This window comes from Castanea sativa, chromosome 1, assembly GCF_040712315.1.
Source record: "Castanea sativa cultivar Marrone di Chiusa Pesio chromosome 1, ASM4071231v1".
Taxonomy (NCBI): Eukaryota; Viridiplantae; Streptophyta; class Magnoliopsida; order Fagales; family Fagaceae; genus Castanea; species Castanea sativa.
Genome location: NC_134013.1, coordinates 24,805,323 through 24,827,638, shown reverse-complemented (window position 1 = coordinate 24,827,638; position 22,316 = coordinate 24,805,323). Strand labels below are relative to the sequence as shown.

The window sequence follows — 22,316 nt, the reverse complement described above, 5'->3', positions numbered from 1 at the left end:
TTGCCCTGGTATAAAATGTAGGTGTGTGTATGTAATCATTATTATTATATTATATTACTACTAAAAAAAGTATAAAAGAAAAAGAAAATATAGTAACTTTATAAATATTATTATTATATTTCACGTCACAAAGAGTAGCAGCCACTCAAATAATGAGATGGGTGTGAAAACACGCTCCAATCAACAAAAACAAAGCTATCCATTAGAAGAATCCCCCTTTCGTTTTTGTTTTTACTTGACCACAGAAAAATGACAAATTGGCTGTCCATTATTCTAACCGTTCGCTCTCTCAGTCCCTCCCACTATTAGCCTCACTTTACTAATGGAGCCCACCACTAAAGCAAAGATAATTTGCCTCTTTAAGATTTCATAATTCTAACGTGGTATACTATAACCGGTTAACCATTACTTACACATAGGCTTACTATTTTTTTCTTTATTAATCTTACTCTTTTCATGTCAGAGTTATTATAAGAAATTGTGAAAATTTATGTGCTCTTTGGACTTTTCCCACAAAGAAACAAGATGCTCACGGTTCATGTTCATGAATCGTAATAAAATGGGAATGTGGTCAAAAAAGTGAAGCTCCACCAGCCCAGACTTGGACTGGTATGTATGTGTATAAATAAGTTTTGGAGTATATAGATTAAATAATGGGCCAATTAGGGGCTTCATTAGAGAGAACTTTGTTGTTTTCGTTTTGAGTTCTGATTGGTTCATTTGTAGTAAATTTGTAGGATGTTCCCTTTTTAAACATACATGCATGCACCAATTATTCCAATTGCTCAACTCGAAAAAGGTTTTGGTACTTTGTGATTATCGTGGCACTAATGTCATTGTGATTTACTCCAAAAGAGTTTAGGATATTGTATAATAACTGCGGCTACACGTGCGCATACGGTTAAAGAAGTAAGCATACTACAATTTATTGATTAAAATCGCTTTTAGTCCTTGCGATTTCGACAGTATCTGGGGACGGAACTATGTATGTAAGGATCAAGTGGGCCGTAACAATCCCCTGAATTTTTATTTATTTTTTCTTAATATATATTATATCTAAAATTATCCTCTTCTACACTCTAATGAAAAGACAAAAATTATCTAGTCTAATATATTATACATAAAAAAAATATCAACAAAAAGAATTTATGGTGTGTTTGACTACCGCTTATTACTAAAAACTAAAAATTAAAAATATTGTAACAAAATAATATTTAAATGTGTGAATAGTGCTGTAGGATCCAGTTTCAAAGTTGTTTTTTTTTTTTAAGTAACTAGTAAGTTGCCCGTACGATGCACGGATAATATTATAATGTTTTATGTAAGATAAGTTTGGAGAACGTTGTATATATATTATAAAATTTGTCATAGAACTTTATTAGTAATGAGTTCATTATAAGAAGTAACAAAAACTAAACAAAATAATGAAATAAAGATGAAATTTAGAATTTAAAAATAAAATAAAAACCTTAATGAACCAAATGCTAAAGTCCTCAATTCATACATTATTGAAATTCATAGAAAAGAAAGCACACACAACATATAGATCATTATACAATCATCATTAAACCAAAACTCAAAAAAAAAAAAAAAAACCATTAACCCTTTATTGTAGGAAAAAAGTCAATATGTATTTCTTTATTGAAATATCAAGAGACTTACTCAAGAAAGAAGCTTTGGAGTCTAAAGAATGCGGATTGAATAGTCATGTTGTTTTTCCTCTACAAATTCAATTGCCATTAACTAAATCCCCTCCACCCTACCACCGCACACCCTTGGTGTGATGATCACTTTACAAACATAAGTGCTTGTGAGGTATGGGGTATGATGGGCAAGGGCGAGGGTTCAAATCTCCAAAAGAGAATTTCACACACATATACACTTAGATTTGGCTAGAGTAGAATTTCTATTTTGTGTGTGTCTATATATATATATATATATATATATATATATATATATATATATATATATATATATAACTATGGCGGCAGTGCCGACCAACTTGATTATATGATAAACAGTAACTTACAATCCGACCGGGCCAAACTTGGCTCTGATACCATAAGGGGGTAAGTTACAGGCTAAGGCCGGTTGAGGCCAGTGTGCGGAAGATAAAATAGAATACAAATGAAAGCCGACTGAGGCTATTTGATTACAATGACTGAGTCACTGGATTACAACTGATAATTAAACTCTTGGCTAGAAGAGGAGGGAATTTTGGAGTTGCTCTCAAGACTGGACCTTGTTTTCTCACAAAATTGGACCTGTTGAAGACTGGAGGAATGGCTTCCTTATATAGGCTGGAGGAAGCATTGGATGCTGGCTGAAGACTGCTGAAATTACGGGGAGTAAATTGCTTTTACTGAGGTGAATCCTGTCATGTTTTTGACAAGAACAAATGTGGTTTTAAAACACATGTTATCTTGGCAAACATGGGCTTTAGGAAGTTTGAATTCAATCTGCATTTTTCCGCCACTTGCGGATGTTAATCGTTCCCTAGATTTTTTAAAGTATTTTGAGGGAATGATTCCTTCTTGCCCTAGATGATAACTGTTTGATCCCTATAATCCAATTTATGATTTACAACATGTTTAGCTTTTGTTTATTTTGAAAAGACCAATCTACTCAAGTCATATGCTAAGATTAAACAATCTTAAAAGGACAATGAAAATGACAATGAGACTATTACACTAAATAAACAATTATCGACTTCTCAGTTCTAGACTTCAAGCATCTTTTGGAAATCAAAATACACAATAACACAACCTATAAAAGAAAATAGCAAAACACAGAATCTCACGATCTTAACCCTATCGATTGTAAGTGAAGAAATGAATTTTTGAAAGTAACAAAAGATAGCTTGAACTCATACATGTCAAGGCCACTTAATGTGCGATGGATAGTCACTAGCTACAACAAAAGATCACAAGAGCAATAGGTTTCTTCTATTGGCCTGGTGTTTTAAAAAATTGTCAGTATGGAAACAAAATTTGAGAGTAGCAATAGTTTAAGAAATTTAACTATTAAAGTTTTTTTTTTTTGAAGAGAAAGAAAGAGAATGGAGGCATATGATCAAAGTTGAGAGGGGAAGGCAAAGCGTGAGAGAGAGGTAGGGGAGTCAAAGGTTTAGAAAATCCTACATTAATCATTATAGCAGAGTATTGATAATGTACATAATGTGAAAACAAGAAGGCAAAAACCAAAACGTCATTTTGAAGGCAAGCTGTGATTAATGCATCTACACAATCATAAAGGTAGAAACTTTTTTATATAACTAACGTAAAAACTTGCCATACCCAAAAAAAAAAAAAAGACTACAGAGGAGGAAGACTTTGTTTATGAGATGTTTGTATGTAAATTCATCACCATAAAATAATAAGGATTCTCATAGAATTAAATAAAATAATAATGATTATAGTAAATAAAAGATATGGATTTGTGTAATTTAGGCAACAGAAATGCTAGAGGATTATCTGTCTTGATCTCATTAGTTATTAGTATCCCTTTTTATTAATAATAAAAATAAAAAATAAAAAACTGAAACATTTGGTACTAAAAGACATGAAGAAGAGAGAGAGTTGTGGTGTAAACTCAGTCAATTAATTGGAGCACTGGCGGAGCCAGAGGGGGGCGAGGGGGGGGCACCTGCCCCCCTGACTCCTTTTTTTTTTTTTTGTATTAATAGTCACATGGAGGGGGGGGGGGGAAAGACTTCTACTTGTTGAAACTTGAAAGTGACCAAACCACCCTATTTCACTATTTTTTTATTTTTTATTTTATATCATTATTTACACCATTTTTATTATTTATAATATTTTTCACAGCATTTTATCTTTGAATGATACTAGGAATATTACAAATTTTACTACTTATGTCTTACAAATTGGCATGTCACCAATCACAAAAAATAATTTCAAACATTTATTCATTATATTTTTTAAGTAACACTAATCATATTTTTACTCCATCAGTTTGTAATTTTTTAGTAGCTATAAACTAGTTGTTTTTGTTTATTTATTTTAATAATATGAAATATATTCATATTTGCTTACAATTGCTTATTTATTTTGTTATTATTGTTGATTAATGTTTTTTAGATAAATTTCACTTTTAATATCGTCTTTTGATTTTGCCCCCTCTAGACTAAAATCCTAGCTTCGCCACTGAATGGGAGAGTTGGATGATTGTAGAGAAACTTCATAAGAGATACCACTTGGCAAAAGCTTAAACCCTCACACAATGAGATCTCTGTTTTTATAAATATATTGATTGATTGATTTGTGTATCCTGTGAACAGTGCACAGGACCCACTGATTTTAACGTAGCTGAAAGAAACTTTTAGCTTTATCAAACGATCAATTAGTATCTCTTTTAAAAATTCTGCTCAATGTTGATCTTTTATAGAATACAATTATTTTTCCATTTTCATAATGAAATTCTTAAAAATTTTATTTAAATTTAACTTACAAAATTGTCTGCCAAAGTTAAGAAAAAAAAAATTAATGGAACTACCAAAGTCTTCAAAAAAAAAATGAATGATACAAAACTTTAATAAATACAAGAGCAATTTTTACTATAAAACTTGGAAGTTACTTCTGTATTTCATATTGATTTAAGTGGCCTAACTTAATAATAGCACTATGGTCTTTTCCCTCAAAAAAAAAAAAAGAAAAAAAAAATTTGGATAACGAATAGACCGAGCAAACTATAAAGTGAATTGATGATGGCCTTGAATAACGACAATAAATGAATACTGGAAGACCGCTAGAGAGGCTCGAGAACAGCTGCATCAATGACCAAGGAGGGTTTGCTATGGCCAAGGGCCGACTACGCAAGACTTGCAATAGAAATAGATTAAGATGTCTTTGCTTGCACATCAAATAAGTTGCTTTGCTTTCACACCAAGTAGAATTGGAACGACTTGATTGAGAGTATGTGTCTATATGGCTAACTTATTTTTTGCCACTTATTTTACTATTTAGCTTATTTTTTATACTATTCATAAGTTAGCCAACTTATTTTACTATTTAGCTTATTTTTTATACTATTCATAGGTCCACTGCATTTTTTAGTACAATTCATAGGTCTTACTTTACTATTTCAACTAACATTTACCTTTATCTACAATATTTTCAACAAAAAGTTTTCAGTTTCAATAAAATAAGCAAATCTCAAACAGTGGTCTATTACATATATCTTTAACATATAGCAAATTTTATAATTGCTATAGTGATCGTCTGTAAATGGTGGAGAAAAAGTGATAAATTTATCTATGCCAGTTTTGTTCACCTTCATCATAGAATTTGTTGTGAAAAATGTTGTGCCCGTAACATTTACTGAATGGAAAAGAAGAAATTCATTTGTATGGGATATGAGCTGGTTTTGTTCTTATTGAAATTTGAAAGTATCCAACCTGTTTGGAGAAGCAGAACAGGTGGCCCAACCACAAGTACAATAACTCATCGGAGGAAATGGTTGGCCCCCGAGAAGTCGGTCTGCTTTTTCGCAATTTGCACCATAATGATTTGGGATATGAGAGAAAGAAAATTAATTCCACAAGCATAACAAGCAGTTTTATTTTTTAAATTACAAGCGTAACAAGCAGTGAATGATGACAAGGTAACAACAACAATAATCTAATGAATTAAAAGACACCTAAAGCAAGAGCAACATTTTGAATCATGAGTTTTTTTTTTTCCCTAGGAGTAATGATTATCACATGACACATTCTATTGTATACTCATGTTTTGAAAATGCGACTTTAGTTAAAATTAAGAAATTTTGTTTAATGTTTTCCTAACAAGATTTCAAATGGAGTGTGAATAGAATATGCAAAAACAAGATTTCAAATGGAGTGTGTACGGAATATGCAATAACAAGTGTGTAACAAAATTTTCCCTTTTTTTTTAGGCCATCAAGAGTTGAACAATTATAACCATGCTTCAACAAAATTACACAAATTCCGAAAGAAGATTACTAGACAATAATATAATATAAGTTTAGGATAAGAATCCAAGGAAGCTCTGGTTTGGCTTACATCTTTTTCTTTCGAGAACCCACCCAACTTTTGAAATTGAAAGTCAAGCACACATTGATGGTAAGGGGGAAAGGAGTGACAAAAAATTAAAGATAAAAAGAGAGAGATGATGAGCAAAGTCCATATAAATAGCAAAAGAGAGAAATGACCCTTTCAGTCAAACAAAATTGAAGACCAATTATGAGTTCCACAACCATAAACATGGTTAATCATTCCACCAAGAACAATTAACAAAAAAGGTTACATCTGAAATATCATAATCTTAGTTTTTCCAAATCGATAATCCATTTCAATATGCAGTCGAACAAATTTGTCTTGTAACTAGTAAGAATCTAGAGCTACATCCTTCAAAAGAATAAAGGCATTGTAATTCTTTTTATCCTCTCTTTAAAAAAAATAAATAAAATTTACTAACAATTATAGCATGCCATGTCACTGTGCTATGGAGCTGTCAAACCCTTTATATATATAGACATTTCAGTGAAATTAATTGTTATGCAGTTAATAGTTTCCTGAGAAGTCAACATCCATTTCAGAATTTAAAGGGATCCTTGCAAAATCAAAGTGGACCAATATGAATGTTGTGAGGAGCTTGGTGAAAATCAAACAGAAAGATCAAAGAGTTTGGAGTGTGTGTGTGTGTGTGGTGTGTGGATATGTTTCCTCTCAATGACACATGCACTAATTTGTGGGGCACCTTGGAGTATAGTGTAAACCGTAAAGATAAAGTCTGTGGCTGACTGTTAATTTTTAAATCTGGTATACACAGTGGAGGAGCTGACAACCAACTTTTTCCAAAAAATTTACAAAAGATGGTATACATAAAGCATAGTATTAGCATCATAAGCCCTATAAAGAATCAACAAGTTTGTGCCTTGTAGTCCACACAGGTCCCCAACCATTCAACCTCTTATGCTTCTTTGTGTTATCACTTCTCAGCTTTTAACGAATCTATGCTCTTCATTAAGATGATAATTTGATTTTTAGCTCAACCAAATGGATCCTAATCAATTATCACATCTCTATGTTCCATTTGATTGTCATTACTATGACAGAAATTTAGAACAAAATGATGAAAATAGTTTGGTTTTAGCAATAAAGAAAGCATACTTGAAAGATTAATCTTAATTTGTGGGAGAGCACACTGATGAAATTAATACAAAAGCAATTCAATTAACATTAACAGAAACTAATAAAAAGGTACCAAACAAAAGTAAAGTCATTGAGACATCTTATCACCAAATTGTCTTGCTATTTTAAAAGAGATTTTATCATTTGGTTCAAGATTCAAATGAATGATGGAAGAATGAACTAGCATTCAACAAAAAGATAAAAAGTATATGATTCCATTTAACAAAAAGATAAGAAGTATATGATTCAAATGTTGACCCAACATAGTGGATAATGAAACAATGATGTCGGACTAGATATGTCATCCCCCTCTCACTGCTGTAACAGTCAACATATTATAACTCACACATTCTTAGAGAGAATGAAAGACAAAGATAGATTAATCACACACACAGGGGTTGTATCTAGAAGTAGAACCCATAAATCCACTTTATCGTCAAGATTTAAATAGGGGAATACCTCCAAGCTGAAAGTACGGAGACAAATGGATTTTAACTTCATGCATTTTTTTTAGCATCATCATCACATATGAGTTGCATATAATTTCATCTCTAAACCTAAACTTACTGAACCTTAAAAATTAAACCAGGCAGATTGATGTCAATTGCATGAACTTTTTAAGGTCAGGTAGGTATATTTGATCAACACCAAAAGATAAATTACTAGAAAAGAAACAAATATGTTCACCTAGATAACCAAACTATGACAAATTCTAAACCTTTTGAGACAGTTAGGAAAAGATCCATGAATTAAAAATAGAAATCCATCGTTCACATGTTAACCATAACTATGTCGCCCCTCTCCTAATAGATAGTTTTCATGCATAAATTATTTTTAAATCAAAGATAAATAAACAGCAATCCTATGATTTTTTAAATAGTTTGCTACAATTAAAGAACAATGTTTCCTTCTTTTCAAGTTTGAGTTATATACATGTATACATATTAAAAAATGACTTGTGACCAGATTTGTTTACCATTTGTTAGAACCTTCCGAATCAGCAATATATCTTAAGTAGTAATGTACATGCCATAACAATAATGATATAGCACAACCAAGCCTGACCCAAACAATAAGATGAACTTCAATGCTACCCAAAAGTAGAGGTAAAAAATGCAGCTCTGCTGTCATATTAAGTAAAAATACAAATGCTACCCCAATTAACTTATCTAAGTTATGCAGCCAGACATATGATATATATCCAATTTGGTCAAGGAACAACAGCAAGCACTGTGAGCCTTGACCTATCACCTAGCATGTCGCTAGTTTCAACAGTGTAGTCATACCTTGATTCCAACTAGTAGAAAGGACATCTGATTCATCTTGTTCAAAGGCTAGTTTCAAAATGGCTCCCATGGTATCACTGAAGACATTGCACCTACTCTTGCACCATTCACTTGGGTTTGGAAAAATGAATTTTCACACTCAAAATCACTCTCAGTTAACACAGCATCCCTGCTTGACTTCAGTGCCAATCTCAGAACAGGTTCATACCAAATTTCTACTTTCTTAAAACTCTATGGTATCAGAAACCCTTATCTACTATTAGCTTTTCCTTGAACTAGGCAAGGAGATGAAGAAAATGTTTCAAGCTATAAGGAGTTGATCAAGGTCAAAACCTCTTCAAACATTGACCCAGATGGCTTCTCCAACACCTAGCCATAATATCTCTCTTTTTCTCTTCTTTTTTTTTTTTTTTTTTTTTGGGTATGTGTCAGAACAAATAAACAGAAGTTATTAATATATTTGAAGTAAATAAACAAGTTTAGTTATATGCTATGTTTACAGTAACATAACAATTTTGCAACTCATTATTTTGGAGATAGGATTGTGCCAGAAATGGCAAATTGAGAAAGATAACTTTTTAATTGTACAGGTGTATTCATCTACAATGCTGTGTATACTTCTGGAGTTTCTACAGAGGCACATGATTTTGGAGAGAAGTAATTAAAAAGAACAAAACAAAATTAAATATCAGAATACAATCGGACTAAACGTAAGGAATCAAATGATGTGTTCAAACGCCACTCCCTTTGTTTCCTGCTAAGTGGTCTTCCTTTCCCTGCCTTCTCTCTATTTATCCTCACGTCCGCTAAACCCCAGGTGCAACATTTACTTTCCATGTCAAAAGAAATTAGCCTAAAAACACCATCACTTTCTGCTGATGAACCATTTGCTGTAACCTCATCAATATATTTCACATACATAGGCCGATCCTTGAACCGATCCAGCTCATGTGGAATCTGAACTACCCTTTCGACACCAGGAGATGACACCTAAGAGGAGACAGGTAACTTAAGATCCAAAAATTTAATATAATGTTCTTTCTTTATTTACATATAGTTCACTTGGTGTAAGTCTTTGTTAATCTTACACCATTTATAACTTTTGACGGAATTAATATTTTGAAAATTCCACCAAATAATTACATGTTCTCTTTATTCTTAATATGCATGCCAATTTCGCATCAATCGGATATTATTAACTAACTGACCTATAAACAAATGTTTTGAGCACAATTTTAAAATTATAATTTTTTTTTAAACCTTGAAATTTAAACATTTTATAGATGAGATAATGATTGATTTTTTACCATGTTGATATTTTGCAAACATGGAGGGCTGCTTTTGCTATGTTATAGATGGTAAGAGATACATTTTAAAAAAACTGAAAAAGGATTGTAATTTCTAACCCTATTACTCGGGAGATATATAAAAAGAAACACCTAGAAAGAATATCTCTAATTTTATCATACCAGCAAACCCCAACAAAGTTGAGGAAGAGAAAAAACTAGTGAGAGCCATCCAATTGTATAGATGACACAGTGTGATACCGAGAGGAATTAGTGCATTACTAGACCTTAAAAACAACTTGAAAATCCACAAGGTAGAGATCTAGAATACACCAGGAAAATAAGAAAAAAATATACTGGAATTTTTATTGATAGGAGACTTCTGAATTCCATTTTACAACTTGAAATGCTCCAAAATTTCTGAGGAAGAACATTCTCAAAAGGATTCTAACCAATATCCTACCAGAAGAACTCAATTTTGACTAAAATACTCAAAAACAAGAAATAAAAATCAAGAAAGTTTTGAAGATTACAAAGATTAAAAATAAAAATCTTCTAATGGTGTGTAAAATGTCCTACGACAAACTCCTCCGCTTGGAAAAAAAACTTGCCCTCAGGTTAACACTCAATATTTGGATTTTGGAAACTTCCATGCCAAAATATTTCGAAGCAGTAAATAATCCATTCCTTTATAATTTATCCATCTCATTCCTTTATTTATATATATATATATATATATATATTTTTTTTTTTTTTTTTTTTTGTTGATAAGTATGCAAACATCTCATTCCTATATGAACTCCCAAACATAAAGTAAGAACATACCAAGAATTCAAGCTCCCAATCTTCCACCACACTAATAAAGCTTAGTTCCAACAAAAGTGACCATTCAACCAATTTGTATAATATGACACCGTTGCATATTTTATTTTGAGAATTTGAAATAGCTCAGGAAATGTCTACTTCAATAGAGTATCTCCGCACCATAGGTCACACCAAAAAAGAATAGAGTATCATTCTTCCACATCAAATCTAATAAATTTGAAGAAATTTTCTCAGCCAACCCTAATATGTTTCCACAAACTTGTCTTATAAGAACTACAAACTTCATTAGAATACCACCCTTCCCACAAAAACATACTTTTACTGACCCTTCTCCAAAGATGGTCCCTTACTCCCTTTCCACTACATAATCCTAAAATATTTTCCCCTAACAAGGTATTGTCAAAAGGCAACAGCTTTTTGACACCCAACTCCCCGAATTGAATAAGCGTACAGATTGTCTTCTAATTAACAATATGATATTTGAACTCATCACCAAAGCCACCCCAAAGACAGTCAAATTGCAATTTCTCAAGTCCATTTATTATACCAACAAGCAAAGGGAAAAGAGAAAGAAAATAAGTTGATGAGCTAGACAAAGTGCTCTTTTTCGGTAAGCAATCCTAGCTCCTTTGGATAAATAAAGTTTTTTCCAGGTTGCCAATTTTCTCTCTATTTCTTAAGTTACATTATCCTATACTCCTGTTGATTTGAAAGGACAACCAAATGACAACTCAAACATTTTATAGGTGGGTTTACATCTTACAACCAAAAATAGCCACTAGTTCTTCTACATCCGACACATTACCAAAAGTTATTATTTCAAGATTCAACTATATTAACTTTCAATCTTGAAAAGAGCCAACACATTACCAATAGTTATTATTACAGATTCACCTATATTAACTTTCAATCTTGAAAAGAGTTTGAAACAAACAACACATCTCAAATAATATAATTGACCATTTGATCTATCAAAGACAGGCCTACATGTCAAGTGCACAGCTAGGTACATCTACACCCATAAATTAAATTTAAGGTTTCTATGTTGTAGAGTTGAGTCTCCCCCACCCAAATTAACACTAAAAAATGAAAACAATTGGGAAACAGATACCTCCAAAGATATATTCTCAGGAATAGATCTATTGAGCTGTGCTTCATCTAAACGTGCTCTATAGGTTACAGAAAAGGCTTCAATATCTTCCATACTGGGGGAACCAGACCTGCAAATCACATTGAGTTAAAGCTGTAGAAGCTTTAATTATTAAGCAAAAGGCATGCATGATTTATAGAAAGTTACATTTAGCAAGAAAATCTGATCACATTAAATAAATTTTTTTTTATTTTAAAAACAACAACAAATTTTTCTAATCAATTACATATGAGAAAAATTTTAATGGAAAAATAAAATGAATTTGGCCTGACACACTCATACACCTTTGACAAAAAGTCAAAAGGCTTAAGTTTGATTAGAGTCTTCTTTTTATTGATATGTTACACATGCACCTAGTGAGTTCTAAACTCACAACCTTACCCTCCACCCGCCACTCTTGTGAGAAGAAGTATCATTTTAGTCAAAGCCCACCAGTTGAGTTTGTTTAGAGCCTTAAAACATACTTTGAGAATTTTTTTTATAAATTTTATGCACCTTTCTCCCTTCGCAGACCAATTGTCTGCATGAAACTATTCCCTTCCGGCAAATCCCTTAAAGGTAGGAAAAATTGTGTAAATCTCCTAATTGAATTATGAGACATAATTTAACTTAACAAATAACTCCTTTTCTGTACAGCCCAACCATTTGGGGCTATGGGTATTTTTTGAATCTCATTTTATCAACCAATCCAAACCCACGACTTACTTTAAATTTGCACATTGGCATACCGAAAACTATGAAGAATAAAAATATATAGCAGAGAAGTCTCATAAAGTTATTAAAATAATAGGAGTAATGTGCGGGAAAGAATTGGAATGTGCATGAAAGAAGTAGAACTTCTAAAACATACTTGCCCGCTAATGAAAAATCAACGAAAGAAAAACAGTTTCCAGGGATCTATTTGAACTCGAGATATCACCATTTTTTGCAGGAAAAATTTCATCACATCAACTTCAATTTGGTTAAGCCAGATTTGTCCAGAACAATATTCCCAATCATGGGTCTTGCGGATTGGATCATGAATACAATGTACAAAAAAGAAACTTGACATCATGGCATCTGATAAAAGCAGACTTAGTTTTCTAGATTGATGTTTAGAATAAGAAAACAATCATTGTTATTAGACATAAAGCTCCGTCTCTCTCTCTCTCTCTCTCTCTCTCTCTCTCTCAACAGACATATAATTGGTGGGATACAAGCATGACATCACAACATTTATGGGATTGACACCACTAATGAATCAAAGCACTCAACATCCACTCTTTTAATTAAAAAGATGAAAAAATATTCAAGTAGAATGAGACTTTATAATTGAGAGGATAGGTAGATAGATTACTTGTTAGAGAGGTTGTCAATGCGGAGTTGAATGGTGGAATTTAAAGTAGTTTTGAAGGCATAGAGTTGGAGATCACCATCAAATGATAGAGACACCTCTTCAGCTATCCTTAATGCTTCTTTATCCCACCATGTCCCTGCCAGACAAATTCCACCCCCTCCAACTCCATCCCCAACCTTATTCCCAAAATAATAATAATTCTCAGTGAGTACTTAATTAACAACAACAACTTCATTAGATTGAAATAAAATATAAAATTGAGAAGTGAGAAAGAGAGAGAGCTTACATAAAGTTGAGCATTGGTATCATAATCGTCCTCGTCTTGAAAGTAATCATCATCATCCATGGATTCATCCTCTACAAACAAACAAACAAACAAGGAAGAATTAGTTAAGTAAAGTAAATAATTGAGAATGAAAGAAAGAAAGTAAAAATAAATAATAAATAAAAGGTTTACCGTGTTGAAAGTCATCATCGTCGTCGTCATCGTCATCCAATAAAACTTGTTGAATAATGGTTGGTTGGAGAACAGGGTCGGATTCTGAAGAGGTTGTGTTGCGGTTGTTACGGGCATAAATTATATTATTATTATTAGTATGATGGGACTTGAAGAAGAGGAAGAAGTTGGTGCTGTTTCTATAACAAAATGGGAATGAGAAGTTGAAATTGGTGTGTGTGGATGTGGATGTGGATGTGGATGTGGGCCTCTGCTTCTGCTTGTGGAAGCTAAGAAAAGAAGGAGTAGACGCAGGATAGCATCTTGTTATTGATTCCATTGCCTGTCTCTGTCTGTCTTTCAACTTTCAACTTTCAAACAAACAATTCTGATCACTTCACTCACTCTCTCCCACTGCCTGTGCTGCTACTGCTACTGCTACTGCTAATGCCCTAATGCCACCCGCTCGGCTCGCTGATGATGATTTTCTCTGTTTCCTAATGTTGTGACTTGTCAGCGGTGAGCCAATCCCAACCGATGTCGTTTCAATCTGTGTGTGGAACTGGAATCCCAATTCCCAATTCCTGGGGTTTTTGGAATTGAAATACTAATTTTATTATTGTTTTGTTTTATTAAAAAAAAATACTCCCAACCGAGTATTTTTATTTTTATTTATTAAAAACCCTGGGTTTTTATTTACTACTCCTGGTTTTTTTTTTTTTTATATTAAAAATACTCCTACTATTGTATTGTATTGTATTGTAAGAAAATTATATTTTGGAGATTAATCTCTCTTAAAACATCATGTTTTGAAGCATTAAACTTTTAAATTTTGCACTGGAATTGTGTTTTCAAAGTGTTTACAATACACAATTTTAAAAGTTTAATGCCTAATAATAATGTAAAAAAAAATTCAAAGATAAGCTATTCTCCAAAATAATTTCATCACAAAGTTATTTTTAACAACTTCTAATAAAACATTATTATTTTCTCAAAAAAAACTCCTATTCCTAACCCTCTCAATTCTCATTAACCCAAAAATCATGTGACCCAATAGGGAACAAATTTTATTAAAATAAAAAAATTGGACATCTTTTTAATAACTTGTTGGCCATAATAATATCCCTTCAAAAGGTAAAGGTGGCTGGAACTGAATTCACTCGGCTGCTCCTCATAACTTGACAACTTGCTTCTTTAACAAAATATGCTCAATTGAGTGATTTCGTGTTAGAATTTAGTACAATTCCATACCATGCCATAGGATAATAGATGATCACATGCTTAGTTTTATTTATTTATTATTATTATAGAAAAAAACACAGGCTTAGTTAACTTGTCACCTAACCTATTTAAAATTATTAGAAACAAAAATAACAAACAAACAAACTTGTCACCTATCCATTCCATCGTCAAGATGAGTCGAGTATAGACTGAAATCATGATACCAAGGAATTGAGCTTCAAAATGCATTCAATTCAAGGTACATAGATCTATGCCACCAGATGGAAAAACATGTAAACTAAAAATAAAATAAAATAAAAGTATAATATAAAGTCTACTATAAAAGAATTTGTATAAAATGAAATACATGATGATGATAGTCAGTAAACCTGATATTTCTTGAAGTAAAAGTAAAAGATGTTGAGGTATGAGGAAAAACAAGTGTAAGTCACAAAGAGGATAGAGATTTGGTAGTAATTGCAGGTGGGGCTGGAGCAACGGTAGCATTATCTGTCCAATTCGTTTCACCCCAGTGCCATAACATGCTCTCCCAGAAGCAGAAATCCTCAAAACATGTCTTTAAACGCTTGTCTTTTATCTTAATTTTCCAATGACCATCGGTGTAATTTCCTTTCTCCGCTTGCCTCCGATCCCATTCCAATGCCGCCTTTTGCTTAGACCTGAGCAAACAAAACTTCTGCAAATTTCCTGGCATGGCATCATGCACCTGCCACCACCTTTTATGTGCAACGTCACTGGCAAACTCCTGCAAAATGTCCACATTCCAGTTGCAGTCATAGTCCCGGAAGCAGATCCATGGCTTATTACCCAGGTAATGGATGACATAAAGGATTGGAGGATCAGCCCCAAAGAGACGAGTTTTCATCTCCTTCTTCTCCACCTCATCGCCTTCCCAGAAGTGCTTCAAGAAGTTCATATGTTTGGGAATCCGGTGCCACCATGTGAAGACTTCATTCAGATACCCCTGGTCCCCACCGTTATAGGACACAAACTCATTGATGTGATCCATTAGCAGCTGGAATGTACAATTTGATGGTTCAACCACCATAACTCCTGAGTTGAACAGAGTAGCATTATTTCCTATGGCAGTTATTTCTGGCATCTCAAACAGGAAATCAATATTCCTTAGAATGAGAAGGTCAGCATCGATGAAAATGATCTTGTCATAATCTGTCAACTGCCAAAGACGGAATTTGCTGTAGTTCCATTCATTATATGCATCCTTCTCAGCTTTTGGGTTCCTGATCCTTTGAATAGTATGGATCTTCCACCCAGCAGCCTCCAATCCTCCTCTGTGATATTCACTAATTGTTTCATCAACAAGTATCACAAGATCTCGTGTTGAACCAGCCATACGGATACTCTGAGCTGCAGTGATAGCCCCACAAACATATACATGTGCAGAGTGCAGGATTGTGGCATATGCTTCTCGGTGTGCTCTTTCTGAGTAAAAGTTTTCTGTTTATAAAGAATAGGTTAGTTTCACACTTTAGTATTTTGCAATTACAAGACCCCTTTTTTTTGTGGGGGGAGGGCGGGCAAGAACATGACAGGAACAAAGGAGTAGGTGTCAATCAGGGCTACACGCCTGTTGGAAATGACAAGACTGATTTAATTCTAAAAGCTAAACTTCCTGATTTTTTCAATATTTTCTCTCTTGTTTTCCCTCCTTTTGTGGCTCAGCTTGATTTTCTACAATTGTGACATAATGAAGACGGCCAAGAGTCACTGGACCTAAATCTATGGAGGAGGTTTCAGTGATAAGAGTCTAAACAGCATCACTTTCTTTGACTACCGGTACTAAGTCCAGTTAGATATTTAGGTTTACCTCATCAAACTAATATTAAAGTACTAGTCTCTTTGTGAATAATATCATTAGAACCCAAACTCCAAAGGCTTGCTTTTGAGGTCAATTCAATGTTTTTCCCACGTTGCAACTGTCCCAAGAATATATGTACATACAGTTGACCTGTGTACTTGATCAATACATTCTAAGTAAACTCAGCAAAACCTAATCACAAATCTGAAAACCCCCCTTCACCTCTCCTACCCACCCCCCCCTTTCTTCTCTTTTCCTCCCCTTAAATTTCAAAAATTCTAGATACACTAAAAAGAAAGATGGGAATAGAAGATGCTGGACCATCAGCTCTTTGTTGCAACAAAAACTGACTTAGAAAAAGTCAAAGAGGGAAAGGGAAAACACACTCACACATCAACCAACAACACACTTGGTTTCAAACTGACCTTTAGCTTTGAGAGGAACTGCAAGTTCACATGACCCAACTGGAAGCTGCAGCTTATTTCTCCATGTATTCAGGTTGGGTTGAAAGAGCCACACATTCCCTTCACGTGTGAGAAGTTCCTTGCAATTGAAGAGATTTGGGATTGGGAAGCAGTCAGACACAATAAGCACACGCACTGGATGATACCCTTTGGAAGAGGCAGCAATCCTTGCCGCTTCAAGCTGCAAGTGAAAACGAGCCACATCTCTGGACCAGCTCCCTGACTTGTTGCAGGGAAGTTTGACTGCAACAAGATCAATCCGTGGTTTTCCAGGAACTTTAATCCTGGGTAGAGAAGGACAAGTAGGAACCTCAAATTCTTCTTCTTCATCTATCCATTCGGGGTATAAGGATTCCCATGTTATGTTGTTTGACACATAGTCCAGGTGCAGATTAACATGATCAGCATCTGGTATCAGCTGCTTCCAGTGATCAATCTCACTTTCATTGAAGTTTAACAAGCCAATTCCCTGATACTCATTCCTGTCAATTAGCTTCTCAATAATATTTTCAATTTGATCCCAGTTAATTTCTAAAACTGATTTATATTGTGTAGCAGCACTGTCTCTTATCCAGCTGTCTACAAAAGTTTCCCTGCAAGCAGCAAACTTCTTCAAGATGATGTGAAGAGAAAATATTACAATAAAATGCTCTTTGTTTAATAGTGAATGACAATTTAGGTGACAATTGCAGTTCCAGAAAAGGAGGGATGAGCAACTAATAGTCTGTCATAAAATTTTTAAAAAATAAAAAATAAATTGTAGTTTTAGAAAACCTCAATGTCAAGAAAGAAACTGCCAAAGAGTAAACTAAACATGGTAGTAAGAAGTGAAAACTAGGTGAGTAATGCATACCGAGACACAGAATTGGATAAATGATCTGTATTATGGATTGCTGGAGAGTGGAAGAACGTCAAAAAGGCTCCCAAGATAATAACCACCAGCACAAGTTTCAATGTAGGTTTGCAATTTAAATTCCTATCTTGGACAGAAATATGGAGGGCCCTTGCAACATCTTTAAAAGCTTTACTTCTTTGAGGCTTTCTTTTGTTAGATTCTTCACTGTAACAAGAAGGTCCAAACCACATTAATGCATGTACAAAAGGCAAGTGAAGAGAGCCCAACAAGCATCAATAGGAATAGCAATAATTCAAATGACCACAGCAAAGTTTATGACATTGATTATTGAGGTTTGAAGATATTTCTGATTGCAACACGATTAACTAGCTGAGTTCCATAATCAGTGCACTGAAAAATCATGTAGATAGATATATGAGATCACAAATGTAAACTTTCTGAATCACCAACCCATTTAGTAGATAAACCTAATCCCCTTTCATGGTCTTGCAAGAAACAACCCACCATAGTCAAGTCAAGTTCAGAGGCCAAATACAGTGCACTTGAATGTATAGTTGCAGAATATATTGTTTTGCTCCCTACTTAGTGAACTTCACATCCCGCTATTATTACTTTGTCACTTACACCGTGATAATGTCAGTGCCACATGCATCGCTGCCAATCCTTTTTTCACGCTTAAACAAACATACTTAAACTTGATTACCTTTTCGTTCATAAGCATCTCAAACTCTGGTGTTCTCAAATTACAAATTGTTTGCACAGATAACCAAAATGATGATATCTTCACAAACAGGTTGGCTACTTCTCAATTTCTATCTTTGAGACAAACTAACAATGCAGTCCAGGCTCCCCATTTTTCAAGGGGATGTTAAGTGACAAATCAAGGCCTCAATTCCAGCTCTATTCAAATTCAAATTCTCCTCATTTACTTCCTTAATTCCAGCCATTGATAGTTGTATGTAACTGTTATAGGAGTTTATTTTCTTCCCTTGCAAAGTTGTCTACACCTTCTATTTATACTGAACATCTTGTATATGCTAAAGTAAGCCATTATCAAGTACAATTCTCTTTCTTTCACATCAAATACTAGAAATGTGAAGAGAAAAAAAAACAGAAGCTAGCATAATGACTCCAGCAACCTATTTTGAAGAGTTTCTCTAGAGTAAATTAAATATAACATGGTAGTCTGTTTTAAGGATTTTGGTAGATTAATTATTATCTAATTTCTACTTTTTTTTCTCTCTCTCTCTCTCTCTTGAGGTGATAGGTTCCTACCCTTAGGTAAAACAGAAGCTAATTCTCAGAATTGAAGTAGTTTGCTATGAAGCAACTTCATGGCAAAGAAAGGTGGCTGCCTCTAGCCCTTAGCTGATGCTTTATTTAATCCTAGTAACTTGTGAGCTGTCTCAGTCATTTACCATTGAAACCTCCAATGCTCCCTTAGGAAGTGACTTATGGTATAAAAGGATGTAATATGTAATGCTTTGGTAGTAATGGAATCTATTGAAATTGAGTCAAGGAATTCCCTCTCTCCCTCCTTCTACCTAATTTTCTCTCTACCCTCTTTTGTTCTTGCGAATATTCTCAGCAATTGTTTCCTTCCCCCTTCCAGTAATTCTCAGCAGCCTTAACATCTTCTTTACTATACTGATTTCCAACAAACTCAAATTATTTCTGACACAGGACAAGACCAAAACGGATGCAACAACAAATTTGAGGAACAAAAAAAAAATGATACATAACTTTAGGAGTAAGCATCAAACAATTGGAAAAAATTCCAAGAGGATTTTAATTAGTCAAGCAAACTTGTCTCCATAGGAGTACATAATATGCTTATATAGAGTACTAGGACTAAACCCTAATTCTAGTGAACTTAGGAAGGCCAATTATTAAATTATAAAAGTAAACTTAACTATAGGAAATTAAATAAACTAATAACTGGATTAACTAATTAGACCTGAAACAAAATACAAATGACCAATAAAAATACAATCGAATTCTAAAATTAAATTAAATTAAAAAGATATATGTGCTTCCTGCATCAATTTCACATCTTCATATCCCACCTAAGCTTCTATTCCCCTTCCCTAAATCTACCTCACTTCTCAACACATTCCTTGCAAGACAGCCCTTTATTCACTTAGATTTCAAGGCTGTCCAGCATCAGTGTGCTCAATACTACAGTCCAAACAATAATGAGACTTTTGTAGGAACCCCTACACTCCTTTTTTTTTTTCTTTTTTTTTATAGGTAATTTTATTGAAAAAAAGTGCAATGTGCAACCCTAGTACATGGAATGTAATCACTTACACAAGAGAGACCCCTTCACTCCAATTATTTCTCCAAGAAAACTTCTACTATCGAATTGCATAACACAAGTAACTTTCATCTCAGAATTGTGACTCCTGCTCAATCTCCAACATATAGAATCCTCTCCAAGCCAACATTGCTGAAATCGATTGAGAAGGCTGCCACACCAGAACTTGAATTTTATTCTCGACATTCTGCAAACCATACCAAGCTTCCATAACTAACTCTAGTTGCTAGACTTTTTCCACTAATTTCCTGGGTTTAGCTGATTTCTTATTATTTTGAGCTCCATGTAGTACAAAAGTCCACAAATAATCACTATAGTTTCAAATGGCAAACCTCAACCATATTCTCAACTCCGAAGGCAAACAATGCATAATTGTAATCCTACAACAAGTTCGTCATATAAACAAAAATGATTGAGGAAACACATAGGCCAAGAAAAACCTACACAGATGTAATGGTAATATATAGAAAGTTTGAACAAACAACCAAAGCACAATAAGGCAAACACCCAGTAAGCATCTTAGTATATAATCTATAGTTCCATGTAGAAGTGTACTTTCCACTTGATAGAAGCAAATGCTGCAAAGGGGAGCACTCGGAGTTAGAGTAGAATTTGTAGTTAAAACAATCGCTTACTCGGTGGGTCAGCCTCAGCCCCCAACCAGACTAAAGCCCCTTAATCACAACAATTGGGGAAGCTGGGCAGCTAAATCAGAACACAGAAATGCACCTTTGGGAACAAAATAACACAGTGGAACTCAAAAACAATGACAAACGAAGTGGATACACCATATCTACCTAACCACAGAATTACGACCAAAACGTTAAAAACAAGAAAAGTAACACAAAAAACAAAGACCGAGTACTACTTATCAAAAAAAAAACAAACAAACAAAGACCCAGTAATAAAATCTTGTAGTGTCTACTATGAGAACTAGAGTAGCAAGTAGAGCAGCAAAATCAGGCAGTTTAAGGAAATCCTAGTAATATCTAATAACCGTGGCAGCAAAACAAAGTAGTAAGAAAAAAGAAAGAAAGGAAAGGAAAGCTGACGTTGTTGAAGTAGAGAGTCGGTGCCTGGGCTCAATGGGGCTTTGGGGTCCTCTCATCTTTGATTCAGTTCAAACATGGGGGAGGCACTATCTGATCTAGCCACTACGCAAAACCAATATCAAAATTTTAATCTCAATTTGCTGCTGCAGGGAACAAACAAACAAACAAACAAGTTTAGTTTTCTGAGTATACATATATTATATATATAGTGTGGAAAGAATTTTAAAAAGCATAATAAAGTAAGGATGGTATGAGACACAGACCTGTGATCCACGGCGGAGGAAGGGAGAGAGAGAGAGAAAGAGAGTTCAGGAGGGGCTGTTTTAGTATTTTTGTTTTTTTTCTCTTTTTTATGGTCAAAATGACAGAGAGAGCAGCGTCTAGTTTTGGTTACTAACTTACTATATATATTTATAAATCTATATTATTATATTACATTATAATAAGTAATCTCTCATTCTTTCCTGCCTTTGGAACTGTCATGCATGTAAGGACTTGGTCAACGTAACACACAACTTATTTTCATTGGGAAGCCATTTGAAACTCGAATGATTGACATCTTTTACCATGGAAAAGTAAAAGTAAAAGTTCATCGCATTTTTATAATAAATTATAAGTATTAAGTTGATAGATAGGGATAAAGGCCCTTCTTTTTTTTTAATCTATTACTGAAATTACTTTTTTGGCGAAACTACATTATTGGTCCTTGAAGTTTACCCTGTGTGCGCAATTGGTCCCTTAAGTTTGAAGCGAGCACAATTAGTCCCTTAAGTTTTAAAACTGAGTTGTATTGAGTCCTTTTACTAACTGTTGTTAACGGTGTTACTTACGTGGCTAACGGAATAATAACTTGACATTTTTTTAATGATATGGCATGTTTTTAATTAAAAATTTTAAAAAAAAAAATAGTTTGCACGATAGATGAAATTGAAAAATCATATTTGAATATTTGGCACAACTCATGCCTCCAGCTCTAAGGACAAGATTGAAAAACTTAAGGATGAGTATGCCCAGGGCGCCTTTGCAGCTCCTAATTATGAAACCTTGAAGTCTAGACTCGACATGTTAATGGAATTATT

At 33.8% G+C, this 22,316-nt stretch overlaps 2 protein-coding genes across 3 annotated transcripts; both read right to left on the bottom strand.

Moving 5' to 3' along the window:
* Positions 1-8,987: 8,987 nt before the first annotated feature.
* Positions 8,988-14,066, bottom strand: LOC142605563 (uncharacterized). The gene is made up of 5 exons (XM_075776971.1): positions 13,509-14,066; positions 13,338-13,408; positions 13,052-13,227; positions 11,677-11,785; positions 8,988-9,444 (listed from the first exon to the last, which is right to left on the bottom strand). The coding sequence occupies exons 1-5, from the start codon at positions 13,825-13,827 to the stop codon at positions 9,136-9,138; spliced, it is 984 nt and encodes a 327-aa protein (XP_075633086.1). The 5' UTR covers positions 13,828-14,066; the 3' UTR covers positions 8,988-9,135.
* Positions 14,067-14,994: 928 nt separating this feature from the next.
* Positions 14,995-21,626, bottom strand: LOC142622104 (putative UDP-glucuronate:xylan alpha-glucuronosyltransferase 3). Of its 2 annotated transcripts, none has more exons than XM_075795533.1 (5): positions 21,501-21,626; positions 21,238-21,380; positions 17,866-18,072; positions 16,974-17,605; positions 14,995-16,187 (listed from the first exon to the last, which is right to left on the bottom strand). In XM_075795533.1, the coding sequence occupies exons 2-5, from the start codon at positions 21,291-21,293 to the stop codon at positions 15,157-15,159; spliced, it is 1,926 nt and encodes a 641-aa protein (XP_075651648.1). In that variant the 5' UTR covers positions 21,294-21,380; positions 21,501-21,626; the 3' UTR covers positions 14,995-15,156. The 2 variants fall into 2 exon arrangements, with proteins under 2 accessions (XP_075651648.1, XP_075651649.1); XM_075795534.1 differs by having other exon boundaries at positions 21,238-21,377; positions 21,501-21,615.
* Positions 21,627-22,316: the final 690 nt, after the last annotated feature.

Bases quoted from the DNA above. Each gene is read 5' to 3' on its own strand.
- LOC142605563 (XM_075776971.1), bottom strand. From the start codon at position 13,827: ATGGAATCAATAACAAGATGCTATCCTGCGTCTACTCCTTCTTTTCTT. The intron at 13,409-13,508 runs GTAAACCTTTTA...GTTTGTTTGTAG, and splicing joins CGATGATGACTTTCAACACG to AGGATGAATCCATGGATGAT. The intron at 11,786-13,051 runs GTAATCTATCTA...TGTGATTTGCAG, and splicing joins ATTGACAACCTCTCTAACAA to GTCTGGTTCCCCCAGTATGG.
- LOC142622104 (XM_075795533.1), bottom strand. From the start codon at position 21,293: ATGAGAGGACCCCAAAGCCCCATTGAGCCCAGGCACCGACTCTCTACT. The intron at 18,073-21,237 runs GTCAGCTTTCCT...TTCTTGTTACAG, and splicing joins CGACTCTCTACTTCAACAAC to TGAAGAATCTAACAAAAGAA. The intron at 17,606-17,865 runs GTATGCATTACT...TGCTGCTTGCAG, and splicing joins TTATCCAATTCTGTGTCTCG to GGAAACTTTTGTAGACAGCT.